At 41.1% G+C, this 16,011-nt stretch overlaps 1 protein-coding gene across 1 annotated transcript in view; it reads left to right on the top strand.

Annotated features, from left to right (window-relative positions):
• CHAF1A (chromatin assembly factor 1 subunit A) overlaps positions 1-16,011 on the top strand; it is a 248,464-nt gene that overhangs the window by 122,944 nt on the left and 109,509 nt on the right. The window contains exon 8 of the mRNA XM_083179341.1: positions 2,010-2,230. Coding sequence (XP_083035467.1) covers positions 2,010-2,230 — 221 coding nt within the window. The remainder of the gene's footprint in view (positions 1-2,009; positions 2,231-16,011) is intronic.

Below are 16,011 nucleotides of genomic sequence, written 5' to 3' on the forward strand. Positions count from 1 at the left end.
AACTGCTCACCTATAAAAGCACAGTCTGCTGTGAGCTTTAGACCAGATAGCATGCCTGGATTCAAACATTGATGTGATAGCTATGTTTATTGTAGCCATATTGAGCGATAGTGCTAGGACCTGCAGAACAGTGGGGTCCCTTGACGGGGGCTGCAGGCTTAAATGCATTGATCAATTCATGAACCAAATCTCCACTATTTATTATCAGTTATATATTACTAATTATATATATATAATTAGTATAAGATATCGCACCAACTTCACTTATGTAAAGATGACCATGCCAGGTCCAAATAGATATGCTCACAGTTCCCACTGAATGGGATAAACCAGCACCAGTCCAATATGCAAAAAAAAAAATCAATGTGTGTGTGTGTGTGTGTGTGTATATATAAAATTTGAGTGACCAGTTAGTGATCAAATATAAACAAAATGTATTACATATATATAATTATATACAGATAGTTCCAATATGGATGAATAGAGTCCCAAACCAGGACTTATGAGGAAATGGATATGGCACATACAATAAACACACGGAGAGAAATCCAAATCTTATACCTTCTTAGAAGGGAAAATATCATATAGGTTGAAATAGTGAGATCTGTATTCTCAGATATTGATTGATTTGAAGTGAATCTGGAGAAAGACTCGTACAGTTGTATAATTTAACAATCTCCTAATTTAAAATGGGAGTAGGGCATTCAAAGTAGGGATTCTACTTGCATGTCGCCAAAAATCAAATAAGTGATTTTTTGTTAGGGCCAGAAACTGCCCCAAAAAAGCTTAGTTTTTGAAATTAGGTTAAAAGGGGTAATCACAAATCCTGAATCTAGTGAACCGTCCGTATTGGAAAGATAGCCCATCTACAAAACAAACCGAAGGGGTTCAAATTCAATATACATACAAAGTACAACAATGAATCAAAATACGTGACAATGATTAAAAACCAGTGTGAGGAAAGATAGGTACTTACATAAGTCTAGAAAACCTGAATAGGAATCCAAGCACTGAATGACTGACTAATGGATCAAGTGGCTATTTATAGGGATCAAAGATTATTTAACTTCTTGTCAAGAATATTCATTAGGGAACTTAAAGTCCGGATCCCTAAAAATATCCCTAAAAATAGCCACTTGAGCCATTAGGCAGTCATTCAGTGTTTGGATTCCTATGAGTACACTTCAGGTTTTCTAGATATGAGATTTTCCTTTCTAAGAAGGTATAAGAATTGGATTTCTCTCTGTTATGATTTATGCCTCTTCCAAATCTTATGTATAACAGCACATGCACTGAAGAGACCCCTGTTTTGAGAAGTTATTTTTGCTATTTCTAGCAATAATCGGCAGAATTTCGGGCTTATTAAATGTCCTACACGCCTGCAGGACAGAGGTTTACTAAGACTGACGTGGTCAGCGTTTAAAAAAACCCCAAAAAACTATTGTTTGGAGAAATTTATTCCTACAGTACCATTCATATTGGATCCATATCTACCCCTGATGAAGTCCTAACGGACGAAACACGTAGGGTTTCTTACCAAAGAAAATTGCTCTTTGATGTTGGATCAATTGACATTCACCTGAACAAATTGCATTTGAATGTGGGATTACCTCTTGATTCATGTACTAAGTTGTTTTTATTGAATTTTGTCTTTGTAAAAAATCTGAATAAATTTATATATATAAATTAAAAATAAAATAAATAAATACATATTTGTATAATCATTGATATACAAAAGTGGTGAAATATATAGAGCGCACTTCTATTCTTCTTTACGTGTGTATATATGTGTGTGTGTGTGTGTGTGTGTATGTATGTATATATGTATATATGTGTGTGTGTGTATATGTAGTGTGTGTGTGTATTACGTGTTTGTTTTTGTTTTTTTATCAATTTTAATTCAACCTGTTATTTACTCTGTCTGCTTTTTTCTCTATTTCTGTTCCCATACCTTTTTTGTTACCTTCCTAGACATTAACCCTAACATTTTTGTTGACTTTCCTTTTTAGACATTTGCCCAATCATGTGGAAAATTTGCACCTTTTGAAATTAAGAGGAATATGGCGGTTGCCCCTTTGTGTAGAGTTGAGTTTGAACAGGAACTTTCTGAGCAGCTAGACCTGTTTCTGGAGGAGCAAAACATTGAAGTGTCCTTTTTGTCAGAAATAAAATCCCGGAAACCGCGCAGTATGGGACGGACAGTGATGCTTCAAGGGCCACATTTGACAAGGTGTGTGTGGAAGGCATTTTTAAAGGCTTTAATGCACAGCCTATATTTAAGGAGTCATTTGACTGTTTTGTTTTCTGTTGGTTTTTAGTAGTTAAAAAAATAATTTGTTTACTCCCGTTGTTCACTTTGGAGTGTATTGTGTTAAGGGCTAGTGGATAAGGCCTAGCTCAATACAAAAATTTACAAATTAATATTTTAAAATGACACTAGGAGCATATATGCAGAGCAATGGTATCAGTAGCCTAAATTGGATATGCACCTACAGGGTCAAATTAATTCATATTGTTTCAAGAACTTTCTATTGAGTTGTGGATTAGAGTACTTCACTAGATTAAGGCATGTATTCAATGCTCCTATGTCGCCGTAAATAACTGTGCGTGTGCATGTTTTTTGGAGAGTAGTGAACTTTTCTCTCCTATTTTGTGCTTCCCTGTATTCAGCTCTGTTGCTTCTCCAAAAATATTTTGCGAAGCTAACTCAGTTCACCCTGCACTTCTCCCCGGTGTTCGCAATGTCTGTTCAATGGGGATTTTAGTGTCTCTCTCAAAAAGTGTATTCAATGCACAAATTGCGAGTCCTGCTGGTTTCTTTTTTTAGAGATGTTCTCCATTTTTCCCTCTGCATCTTTTTTCGGTGAACTGTAAGGTTATCTTTGTTAAAGTTGTTATTTTTTTTGTTTTTTTATGGCTTATAAATTAAAAAAAAATGTACTCTAATGTATTTATTGCAAGTGCCATAATGCTGTAATTCTATATTAATTTATTTGGAATTTAATAAGTTATTTTAATGGTAACCAATAAGAAATCATTTTGGAATGCTCCTAGTAATTTCCCATGCTTCCTCTCTTCTTCCTCACCTAACCCCCAAACAGGCTTTTAAACACGCTAACAATTATAAAATAAATTAAATAAAAACACAGGGCAAAGAAACAATGCTAAAAGCACAACACAAGGATAAAGGCCAAACAGAACAAAATACACCCGTCTGCACAAACCCAATTAAAATAGTCACACAGCCATTTGTTGTAATATAAATACTGAACAAAACATTAACCTTTCTAAATGCGAGGAACACGCTGCTGAGATGAACACCCTGCTCAGGAATATCCCAGTCTGACCAGCTCACGTGGAGAGCAGGAGAAAACAGATGTCTCCAGTTACAGCACTCCCATTTGAACTCGCATAATTATGCTAAGTTCGCAAAAGGGGCCGGCGAGCTGGCCACAAGTTGAATACTGAGGAAGTCAGAAATGAGGAGATAAGAAAAAGTGCCGAGCACTTCAGCGAGATCACAGGGACACAGAACAGTGAGCCGGTGAGCCAGACTCTCAAAAAACATTGAATACTCCTCTATCAGTACAGTTTGTAGATTGCCACATATCTAAACCAGTTGAAGTAACTTTCCAGAAGATAGTATGGTACTTGTGTAATATCTGGGCGCCTGATTATTTGATCGTATGCCTTAACTTAAGGCATTCAATCAGATGCGATCAATGCAATTTTCCATAGGATTCAATGTTAAAATGGTCCTGTTCATTTCCCCACTATCTAAGTGGGCATAGAGTTGATTTTATATAGCGTGGTGAACCACCGAGCCCGAAGCGTGGCGAGTGGCTGCAGATTACTTAAAATGTATTCCGCTTCCCCACGCGGGGCTCGCCACGCTATATAAAATCAACTCTATGCCCACTTGGATAGTGGGGAAATGAACAGGACCATTTTAATATTGAATTCTATTGAAAATCGCGTCCATCACATGCGATTTGGTTGCATGCGATACGATTTTTCCGACCCGATCTCTAAATCGGGCGCACAGTTATTACACAAGTACCGATAGTATTAATCTGGTGAATCCTGTTACGTTTCATCAAATTATTAACCATTGTTTAGCTTTCATCCGTAGAGGACACTGGAGAGCATTTTAGAGTCTGGTATAGAAGGTTGGTCAGTGGAGCCGGCACTTTAACCCTTTGAGTGTCAATATCTCTGAGAGATTCAAAATATTGGCTAAAAATGCCAGCATAGCTCACATTTGTTATATAAATTAAAATAAAAAAGGTTGTTTAAAAGAAGATTCGATTTAATATAGAAGGTAAACATTACAGGTCATTATGGTGAATAAAAATATTTGGCAAGTTTCACACCAATTTTGACATTCACCAGACACTCAAAGGGTTAAATTTAGAAGTGTGTGACTGGCTCCTTCTCCTCTATGCACACTCTGCAAGCCAGTTCAGAACAATGGGGTAGATGTAGGATACAGTGATAACGGGGGAGAAGTGAGCCAGAGGAGAAGTGGCCCATCAGCACTGAAGTAACATCTATAATTTGCATAATATTGGTCCCTTGGGAATCTCACACAGCCACCCTCCGCTTAATCTGTAGATCCCGCAGCCTGCCATCTATGGCCAGCATGGCAGGGAGTACGCCTTATCCTTGGCTAGCGGGGATCCCACATTTTTTCATAGTGGCTTATCAAGCTGGCTGTGCAGCATAGAGGAGTGGGGAACAGTTAATAACATTTGGTCACATTTTCATGATTGCTTCCGTCCAAGCTGTAGAGCTCCAGCTTCCCATGCACTTCTTCATAGGAGTGCACCCACATGCGATGCTGCTGTCTTTACAGTCTGCTCAGGTGGCTGGTCTGGAATCCTGCTGCTGAAGCTGCCAGGAACATTGCTGACGGCTCCAGGTTGGGGGCTGTTGGGATTTAAGGCCTTATTCTAGTTCTCTTTCTGACAAAATCCTTCTTAGATGGACAAAACCATGTGCACTGCAGGTGGGGCAGATGTTACTTGTGCAGAGAGAATTAGATTTGGGTGGGGTTTTACTTCAAAGTGAGATCTATATTGCAGTGTAAAAATAAAGCAGTCAGTATTTACCCTGCACAGAAACAAAATAACTCACCCAAATCTAATTCTCTCTGCACATTTTACATCTTCCCCCCTGCAGTGCACATGGTTTTGTCCATCTAAGAAGGATTTTGTCAGAAAGAGTGAACTAGAATAAGGCCCCAAGTGTGTCACTCTGTTTTTCTGTATTGGAGAATCCTATTCTGCCTGGGCTGTGTGTGTGTGCATGTGTGTATGTACATGTGTGTATATAATTTGTTAACTAGTGGGATGTGCCGAGCACTGCAACCTTCAAATTAGTATATACTAAATAAGAAATTTCACCAAATATATCTATCTAACTCTACATATACAGTATCTCTTACCTCCACGTCTTTCTGTCAATACCCAGTTTGTTCTATCACTGTCTACAATTGTAATGCGCAACATACATGTGTATGTATATGCAGAGTGTGTGTATCTATCTCTATCTATCTCTCTATCTATATCAACATTTAGAAATGTCGGGCACTCACTGTTAGCTTATATTTCGGCTGTGGTGCCCTCCATAGAAGATAGTTTTCTCCAATATAATGTATACAATATCAGGCGACACTCATCAGACTTGTTAGTGAAGAAAAAATGCCTTTATTCTTCTAAAGGCGTTTCGGGGACAATCCCCTTTATCAAGGACATACAAGCAAGTGATACCCAACAAACATATATACCCTGCCTAACAATCCGGTTAAGCCTGAGCTCACCTGTTCAGAGCGATGCGCGCGAGCCGCTGTTACAGACATTGCGGCGTCCCTCCGCCTACTCACCATGGGAACGACGGTCGGCATTATACACACCCTTAGCGTTGTCCGTAAGAGTCACCGGACCTCCGTCAGCCCGCACACGTCACTGCATCGATCCGGAACTAGGGAGACACTCCCCCACTTGTTGCTAGGCAACCTGTAAATAAACATGAAGTTCATTTCAAATTTACACTTATGTACAATAAAAACAGCGTAACATATTTAAAAAGAGTCCATACATTTCCCAGATGCTCTTGTCTTGTGAAAATGTCATCATATGAATACTATACATCCACATACCATGCTAAAAATTGAAGTTTTAATACAAGTCAATGCATTAACTTAAATGATATTCGGATACCTACAAACTGCTAATGGTACAAAGTTATAAAAAAACACTGAAGCCCCAATGTCTCATTGAGACCCTTGGGTGCCAGTGTGTTGAGTGACTGGATCCATCTGCTTTCTTTTTGCAATAAAATGTTATTGCGTTTACCACACCTCAACGATAGGGGTACATTGTCTATCATAGAACACATGCTGGCAACACTATGCCTAAATTCAACACAGTGGCGTGCCACTGGCTGATCACTGTGTTAACTCTTTAATTTCTGGTGTATGCCTGACCTATGTAGTGCCATGCGCTCCTTGAAGGTTCGCTGGGTCTTACCTACATAGATCAGGCTACACGGACATGTCAACAGATATCACATATGATGCATTACATAGTCACATAGTAGGTGAGGCTGAATAAAGACTTGCGTCCATCTAGTTCAACATATGTTTATAGTAGCTTATCCCTTGTTGTATATTATGTTCTGATATTTTAAAGACAGATTGTTATTTATTCATACCCGTGGATGTTTTTAACCAATAAATGTTTATCCAACCTTATTTTAAATGTATTTATAGTGTCTGCCGACACCACTTCAGGAAGAGAGTTCCAAATTGCATGGGATATAGACAGAGGTCTATAGACAGAGGTCTATAGACAGAGGTCTATAGACAGAGGTCTATAGACAGAGGTCTATAGACAGAGGTCTATAGACAGAGGTCTATAGACAGAGGTCTATAGACAGAGGTCTATAGACAGAGGTCTATAGACAGAGGTCTATAGACAGAGGGATATAGACAGAGGGATATAGACAGAGGGATATAGACAGAGGGATATAGACAGAGGGATATAGACAGAGGGATATAGACACACCACCTTCATGTAAAATTTTACACAGTGGACATGGTCGTGTTGGGAGGTCTACAAACATATCTGACACCTATGCCTGCCTGTGGGGGCTTTCAAACAGTGCCGTACGTAGTTATTAGTATGCCCTCACCTTTCCCGGGTGGATTTGCCAGCGCAGCTGGGAGTGGATGCCACTTGGACGTAATTGGTGGTGTAGTGTCAGTGGGAGCTGTTCATGGCCGGGTTGCAGCCGAGGTGGAGCCCATCTGCGGCCGTTCTCAAACTTGAGGTCGCAAGCAAAGGAGGAAGTGCAGGCTGCCACTCCCAGTGTAGAGTCTCGGCTACAAGCTTGTAGTCTCGGTTTAGATCTGACCTGTGGAGTTGTCAAAGAGGGCACAAGGGGGTAAGGTGTCAATCGCACAGGACAAATGTAGGGAATGAATAAAGACCGTCGGGATGAATATAGCAAAAATATATATATATTTTTATATGCTATGTGGGTGTGCTACCAATGGACAAAGAAATGTAGAAGCATATGAAGAGAAAAAAAGATTTTGTCTTTGATGTGGTGCACCTAACTGCTTAAAAGTTTACTTTTATTAAATTACCATTAAAAGGTTGCAAAATATACCTAAAAACACATACAACATTATTATTTATTTATTAAGTTTCTTATATAGCGCATACATATTCCACAGCGCTTTACAGAGAATATTTGAATGTTCACATCAGTCCCTACCCCGGTGGAGCTTACAATCTATATTCCCTACCACATATACACGCATACAGACATTCTAGGGTTAATTTTGTTGGGAGCCAATTAGCCTACCAGTATATTTTTGGATTGTGGGAGGAAACCCACGCAAGTACGGGGAGAACCCATGTCCTCAGCACTGTGAGGCAGTAATGTGAACCATTACACCATCCGTACTGCCTCCAACATGTATGTAGTGATGTTTAGACAAAACAGACAGTGATGGTGTTTAAAAGGGTGAGGTGTCAAGCAGGTGGCACACTTTATTTACACTTTTTGTTTTTACAATTTCAATGACCGCTGTGTGTCTTGGACCAGCAATTTGGTGGTTAATGGTCAAATGTTTGATGTTCACAGTACTTTAGTTTTTGTCCCTTTAGTCTTAAGCTGTTTACACATCTATACAATTGTCGGACCGTTCTTCCGTTCTGGGTTGGACGGCCGTTCAATTGTATAGGTGTGTATGCTGTCCCGTACGATCGATAAACGGCCAAAAACTGTCTTGTCCTTCCATACTCGGTCGGTTGAAGGTTCTTTGCTGTTTAATTTTCATCCGACAGGACGGGCACGTATCGGAACAAAAGTGCAGTGTGTACGCATGTTCGATCGATATGCTGGCCGTTCTTGCAACTATACTGCCAAAGCTAAAACACCCATGTGGGCGTTCCATAGCTGCATCAGCTCTTCTACAGCACAAGAAGCGTTCACCTCTCCCCATGTATATTTAAAGAAATAATCATAATATACATGCACCCATCTTTATAGCAGGTCGTCGTAAAGTACACTATAATAGTGCCACAAAAGTAATGAACTGCGCTAATTGCTGCAGTATGGTATATTGAGTGAATAGCAATAACATTATAAACTGGGGTAAATCAAAAATTGATAGACTACACTAGATGCTGCAGTGTAGTATATTTAGTACATTGCATTCAGATAACACACTTGAATAAATTGTGTGGAGGTGGCAGGGTTAATATGGTTCATGGAGCCGTGGCTCAGATAGTGAAGCCGCTGCTCATGATATAGATATAGATAGATATAGATATATATATATATATATATATATATATATATATATATATATATATATATATATATATATATATATATATATATATATACACGCTGTCAGACAACAGATATAGGATTTGAGCAGCACAGGCAGTCAGACAAAAGCCCTTATAAGGGCTAAGGATATTAATGCACAGTCGCTGTCATTTCAACTTTGCATTAAGTAATATAACACACACGGTTAGGAGCGCCCGCACGGCTAAAGGATGCCATTCGAATGCTATGTATGGATCCGCCAATAAAGATAGAGGTGATCCTAGTCATTAAATAGTCACTGAAAGTCCATATGATGTTAATATTCCTTATATCTGTGAGAGCCGACAATTGTGAAACAGAGAGAACATGGGCGCAGTACTGTGGGTGAGTGTGGCGTCACGCTGCTCAGACCGATGTGAAGTCTTCAGGCACCTCTTTAGAGCATTGGTGGTCAGTGGTTTGCCTCCCAGCATTTCTGTATCCCACCTCTAATTTCAGGGAAAGCGTCTACAGTCAGCCAGCAGTCACAGATACGGCAAACTGCAATAAAGATGCGGAAAGAGACTACCTAGTCACTTTGCCGTATCTGTCCATAGTCACCCTGCCGGCTGCTATAAAGATGCGGTAAGCGACTACCTAGTCACTTTGCCTTATCTGTCCCTAGTCACGCTGCTGGCTGACGCGTACCCTGTCTTTATATTGGTCCACCTATATATTTTTCTTCTAAGATCCCCATGGCAGCTATACTTAGGGATATTTCCCCTTTCCTCAGCTTAGACATGGTGATTTTTTTCCACATAGGCTCCGCCCACCTCGGGTACATAAGTCTACTCCTCGCCTTCCTCCATGTCTTTTTTTTTCCTGTCTCCTAATAGTTTAGACAGGGCAGGGTGTTATTTTATTTGATGGCTCACCTAAGCAGGGGGGAAGATGATGATGCAGGGTGACCCATTTCAGCTTTACCCTGCACTTATATGTATACTCCAAGGAAGCGGTGCATAAGAAATTCACCTGTCAGCGGCGATGTCATCTCCCCGTCTGTCAGGGTAAGGCTAGGGTTCGCAGGGCGGCGAGTCACATCCCCGTTCCAGCGTCCCGCTCTAAAAGCTACCGTTGGCGTCTCCTCTGACAGGGTCTCACAGAAAGACAGCGGTACACGCCGGAGCGCGTGTACCGGAAGTGCGGTCCCGGATATTGCGCCCATAGAGGGGCAATTTAGCAAGTCTAGATGACCTGTAGAGAAAGGTTACTTCCGGGTCAGAGAGGCAGCCGGAGATAAATCACAGGCAGACCATGCTTTTCTAATTCAGTTGTCTGCGGTCTGTGTGTAACTGGAGCTGTCTCCTGTTGTTGCGCATCATGGATCCTTCTCCCCATAAGCCTGATACTGCTCTAGCGAGGTGAGCCTGAAGATTGTTTTTTCTGAGCAAATTAGAAAAAAAAAAATTCTAAATATTTTTTTGAACCTCATAAAACAGGGCTATGATGCAACACATCCAGTCCTGGATGATGACATTAAAGCAACATTGGTGAGGGTCAAAAACTTTTTAAACTTTTTAGAACAATTCACTATGTAAGTAGAGAGTGGAGTGTTCTCCCGAGACATCCAAGGGAATATAGCTGTAAATAGTTCAGTCGATAATTTCTCGGCTAAAATTTTAGGATGAACTCTCCATCTATCAGTTTGGCTATATCATTAAATCAATACAGTGATCAAAATAACTGAATACACAGAACATAATTGAAAATAATAATAAAATAAAAAAGAGAAAGAAAGAGAAAAAAAAAGGAAGACTTAATACAAATATAAGCATATAAACACTCAAACCACCTGGTCCTACCCCAACATGGCAGGTGACCAGATGTCAAATCAGAGTACTTGCCCAGCAACTGTCCCGGACCGTCGACCCATCCATGGAGAGATCCAATCGGTGTGTAAATAACAAGGAGAAGAGAGATTAAAGATATGGAGTATATGAAAAAGCAAGGAAGCGGAGGGAGAGGTGGAATGTGTCGTGGCCTATATATGGGAGTTTAGTTGAAGGTGACGGGCGGAGCATTCTGTAAGAGTTGAAGGGAGTACCAAGACGTGTTTTGGAAGCATCCCTGGATAGCCTGTTTAGTGCGGGCGGGGAGGGTTTGGATGAATTTGTTCCAAGAGGCAAATAATTTAGGGGTCAGGAGTTCCTTATGGAGCAAAGTCTCCAGCCAGTCCATTGTGAATAGGAAAAGAAGGCGCGAGGTCGCCATGTCTATTGAGGGGGATGAGGGTTGTATCCATTGTTGTAGAATTGCTTTTTTACCTACTGCTGCGAAAAGTACAATCAGATTTTTGTTGTTTTTAGGTGGAAGATTTTGTATAACATTTCCTGATAAGAGCTGGCTGGAATAAGTTTAAGATTAATTAGGAAGGTGTCGAATATGGCCTCAGAGTCAAGGAAAGTTGACTGTGAAGCCCATTTGTTGAGAGTCGGCAAGTCAGTGTCAGGGTCTAGCTCTGGGCGTATGCGTCCATATATAGTGGAGATGAGTGTGTTTGAGTGCGGATTACCGAGTCTAATGGATTTGTGATGTCCTGGGGTTTGAGTTTGGTCAGGACAGACCTAAGATAATGAATAGCTTGAGTGTATGGGAAAGCGTGACTAGGCAAGAGGTTGAATCGTTGTGTTGCCTCCTCAAATGTAAGTCGGATGTTGGAAGTAATAAGTAGGTGTCGTAGACATGAAATTCCCTGGGAGCGCCAAGCCACGAAAGGGGATCCAGTGTCGCCCCCCTGAAATTCCAGGTTGCCCACCAATGGGAGGGACAGAGAATAAAAGTGTTGTAAACCCAGGGACTTACTATCACATCTCCAAGCGTAGATAGTGGAAGATAGTAGGGGATTGTCAAATTGAGGGCCTTTTAATTTTGACGGGCGTGCATGTAGGAGAAAACTAAGCGAGAGAGGAGCACATAACTGTGAGTCTAGGGCCGCATCGGTGAAAATGGCAGTACCATTCACCCAGTCTACCGCAAAGCGGAGTTTACATGCCAAATTATAATACTTTGTTAGGCAGATTGAGACCACCCCTTTGTCTGCATCAACTTATAGAGGCTGATTCGGGGTCTTTTTGAGTTCCAAATAAATTTGGTGAGCATGGAGTGGAGTAAAGATATATCCGATTTAGAAAGTAGAACTGGTGTCATCTGCATCACATAAAGTAATTTTGGAAAACTGGCCATTTTGAATAAATTGCACCTGCCTAGCAAATTTAGTAGCAAATTTTGCCACAGTTTCAGCTTTGTTTGAATTTTGTGGACAAAATGGGGTAACATTGTATGTATATAGGTTGTGGGGATGCGGGGGTAAAGCAATGCCCAAATATGTGATATATGTGGAGGCCCATTTAAAGGGAAAAGGAATGGTCCAATTAGACCTTATCTGGCCAGAAATGGCTACCGCTTCCGATTTGGCAAAATTTATAGAGAAACCGGCAAATTAGGAGAAACGTGTAATGTCTATGAGATAGGGAACTGAGTGCTTGGGGTCAAGACATTTTTTATTTTTAGTTAGATATATATATATATATATATATATATTGCTGTGTACCTTCTTCTCCGAGCAAGAAATGTACTTCCAAGAAGAAGCAAACTACAATCAATTGTGTTACCTGTGACAAAGTATTACCTGGCTCCCATAAGGGCAACAAATGTAGAGAATGTGCAAAATCTCTAGCGCAAAGTAATCAGTCAGAGGTTTTATCTCAGCTGATGGAGTGAATGAAAAAATCCTTTGTGACTGAGGAGCTTAAGGCCGCCATACACTATGCGATTTGGCCCCGATTTCACCCGATCCAGATGGATCGGGCAGTGAAATCGGACCAAATCGCAGGTTTTGACACCCAAGATAAATCTTATGTGCAGCTGTGGGGACTCTGAGGACGCCGGCGAGGGAGGGGGGCGGGAGACGCCGGCGAGGGAGGGGGGCGGCAGGGGGAGCCGGAGCAGGGAGCTGTCATGCTCCGGGGGGGAGACGGACGACATGCCGCTAGTAGTGCGGACGCTGCGGGGGACACAGGCGGCAGTGACATAGAGGCAGGGGGGAGCTGGGAGCTGTCAGCACTGAAAAAAAAAAAGCCCATACAATGAATGGGCAGCCTGTGATTGGCTGAGCGCTCTTAGCCTGTCAGCAAAGTTGGGCCAAAGTTGGATGCCATGATCCAAAGAATAACTGGAGGAAAATCCGTTCGACTGCCCCAGGATAAGAAAAATAAATTTCCAATCCCAACTTCGAGAAGTTATTGACCAGGGCGCCAATATAACAGAAGAGGAGGTGCTTTATCACGCAGTACCTTTTGTGGTGCAAACAGAGGAAATCCAAGACAATGACTATCGTGAAACAGTTCAGGTGGGGGCGAGACTCCTAGACTTCGCAAGCATCTGGAAAAAATCTATCCAAGACAAGTGGGTAATCACAGTTGTGAAACAAGTTTATCATCTAGAATTCCAACACTATCAACCAGAAAACAAGTTTATGAAGTCTCGTCCTCCAGAGAACAGGATGGAGAGAGTGGCGCTAACGAAGATATTGGATCAATTGATACAATCAAGAGCAATAGAAATTGTACCAAAGGCACATTGGAAGAAGGGGTTTTATTCAAATCTCTTTCTAGTAAAAAAGCATTCAGGCGATTTCAGATCTATCCTAGATCTAAGAAAACTAAATATGTATCTGAAAAAGACAAGATTCAAGATGGAAACCCTAACATCCATATTGGCGGGGATCAAGAAAAATAATTTCTTCGTGTCGCTAGACCTAAAAGATGCTTACTACCACGTACCCATATGTCATACAGACCGAAGGTTTCTCAGATTTTACCTATTTGGTCATCATTTTCAGTTCAGATGTCTCCCTTTTGGCCTCACCTCTTCGCCCAGAGTGTTCACAAAGATGCTGATTGTTCTAGTAGCACAATTGAGATTAAAGGGTATACAGATATGGCCCTATTTGGACGACCTATTGATTGCAGGAAGCACAGCCAACCAAGTAAGACAACACCTATCAATTGTCATACACTATTTGGAGAAACATGGCTGGATTATAAACATCAAGAAGAGCCAGTTGCAGCCATCACAAAAGATACAGTTCCTGGGAGTATTAATAGATACCGTTCAATTTCAAATCTCGCTGTCCAAAGAAAGGTGTGTGAAGATCCAAACCCTGGCAACAGAGCTTTGGCACAAGAAATCTATCAATCTGGGGCAAGGTTTCCAACTGCTGGGAATGATGACCTCGGCGATAGGGACTGTGCCTTGGGCACAATGGAACATGCGTCCTCTTCAGTGGAAGCTTCTGCCTTATGTGAGGTTGTCAAAGAACAATCAAGAAAGAATTGTCCTGGGAAAGGAGGTAAAAGACTCTCTAAGATGGTGGTCACAAGGTCTAGAACTCAGGTCAACAGATCTTCATCTACCTCAGTGCATCAACCTTACAACAGATGCAAGCCTTGTCGGTTGGGGAGCGCATATTGCAGAACACAACATTCAAGGAAGATGGTCCCAAGAAGAGTCGGATCTCACATCAAACGTGAGAGAAGCCCTAGCAGTATGGCAAGCAATTTGCCATTTCAAAACTCTGATAGAAGGCAAGCATCTCAAAGTCTTCTCGGACAACATATCAGTGGTAGCACACCTCAATCATCAAGGGGGTACGAGAAGCAGGGACTTGATGAACATTATGCCGAAGATAGCGCCTTGGGCAAGGAAGAAATTTAGACCGCTGCTGGGTCGCTAACCAGGAGCACCACTCCTATAGATACAGACAAGAAAAACAATTTAGAGTAGCTTCCCAGCGCTGGTCTATTCTTCTAGGTGATATTCTCCCATTAATTCAGGATTTGTTTCTGGGGTGTGTTGGTAATAGGACCACACTGACCTTGGTATTGGTCCCTATATGCAAAACAAGGTTTCTTTAAAACGCTCTTTAGACCGAATCCTTCTGTCTTAAAGTGAAGAGGGAGGGGTAGTGAACCAATATGACTGACCTGATGGTTGTTCCCTATGTACATATCATGGTATCTTTTGTGGCTCCAAACTTTCTGTTATCTCTGTTATTCACACTCAACAAGCTTAGAAAGTCATACTAACCTGGCACCAGGGCCCTATGTTCACATCAGGGTTACTTTGATGCGTCCCAGGGCTTGAAAAGGATATCCAACATCAAACGCCAGAGATCTTCAGGTATTGAATGATTTATTAAAAATGGTATAAAATTCCAAATCCAAAAAGACAATAAAAAACAATATGTAGAGGGATGGAAAGCTCCAAAATGCAGACCCAGAAAACAGCCTTCTCCTCCAGACCAGAGAAGGATGCTTAGGGGTAGGACCGATGGAATTGGTCTATTCTGAAGCTGTCCGTGCCTCACCCATACCACACCAACGCATTTCAAAGTAAATTCTTCCTCAGGGTGTGTTGGTAACATCTCCATGTAGGGTTTATATACCTTAGCCTCTAATCCGGGGGTGGGAACAATCCTGCCCCAGTTCAGGGTAGGTACTAAAACCCGGATAGTACTCCTTCATATAATTAAATACATAACTTATTTATAAAAATCTAAAATTGATCCACAATATCTAATACAATAAGCATAAAACATATCTTTCAATTCATACAATGGTGTAAAATTGGGGCGCATAAACATAATGATACATAAGAGTCCATAACGGGTTTCCCCGTGAGGCCATTCATATCTTTTAGTACACCGCTCGTTTTGGCACCATTAGTGGTACGTGCAGCCTCTCTGTGGCTTTAATTAACTTGATCGCACATCTGGGAGAGCCGCATATTCAGATTGGCCATATTTAGACTGTCATGGTTGCAGCCAGTTCAGAAGAATTTAGAAAGAAACTAGATTATGTATAGCGTTCCTGTAGCTCCATGGTTGGATCATAAACTCTAAGGAAAGTCTGTTGCATCCAACTCGGGACAGTCAGTTTCTAGGTGTACAAATAGACACCAATAATTTCCAAAGAACTTTCTTTTGAAATAAAGATTTTCAAGGGCCCAGAATAACTCAGGTGCTGATGATTCTCTAAATCTTGGTATCAAACTCCTAGGAAGGCTGAAAATGAGAAGTTCGGAGTATTTTTCAATATATAAGAAGTAATTGTTTCACACTAACTA

Source organism: Crinia signifera, chromosome 1 (assembly GCF_055691185.1).
Source record: "Crinia signifera chromosome 1, ASM5569118v1, whole genome shotgun sequence".
NCBI lineage: Eukaryota > Metazoa > Chordata > Amphibia > Anura > Myobatrachidae > Crinia > Crinia signifera.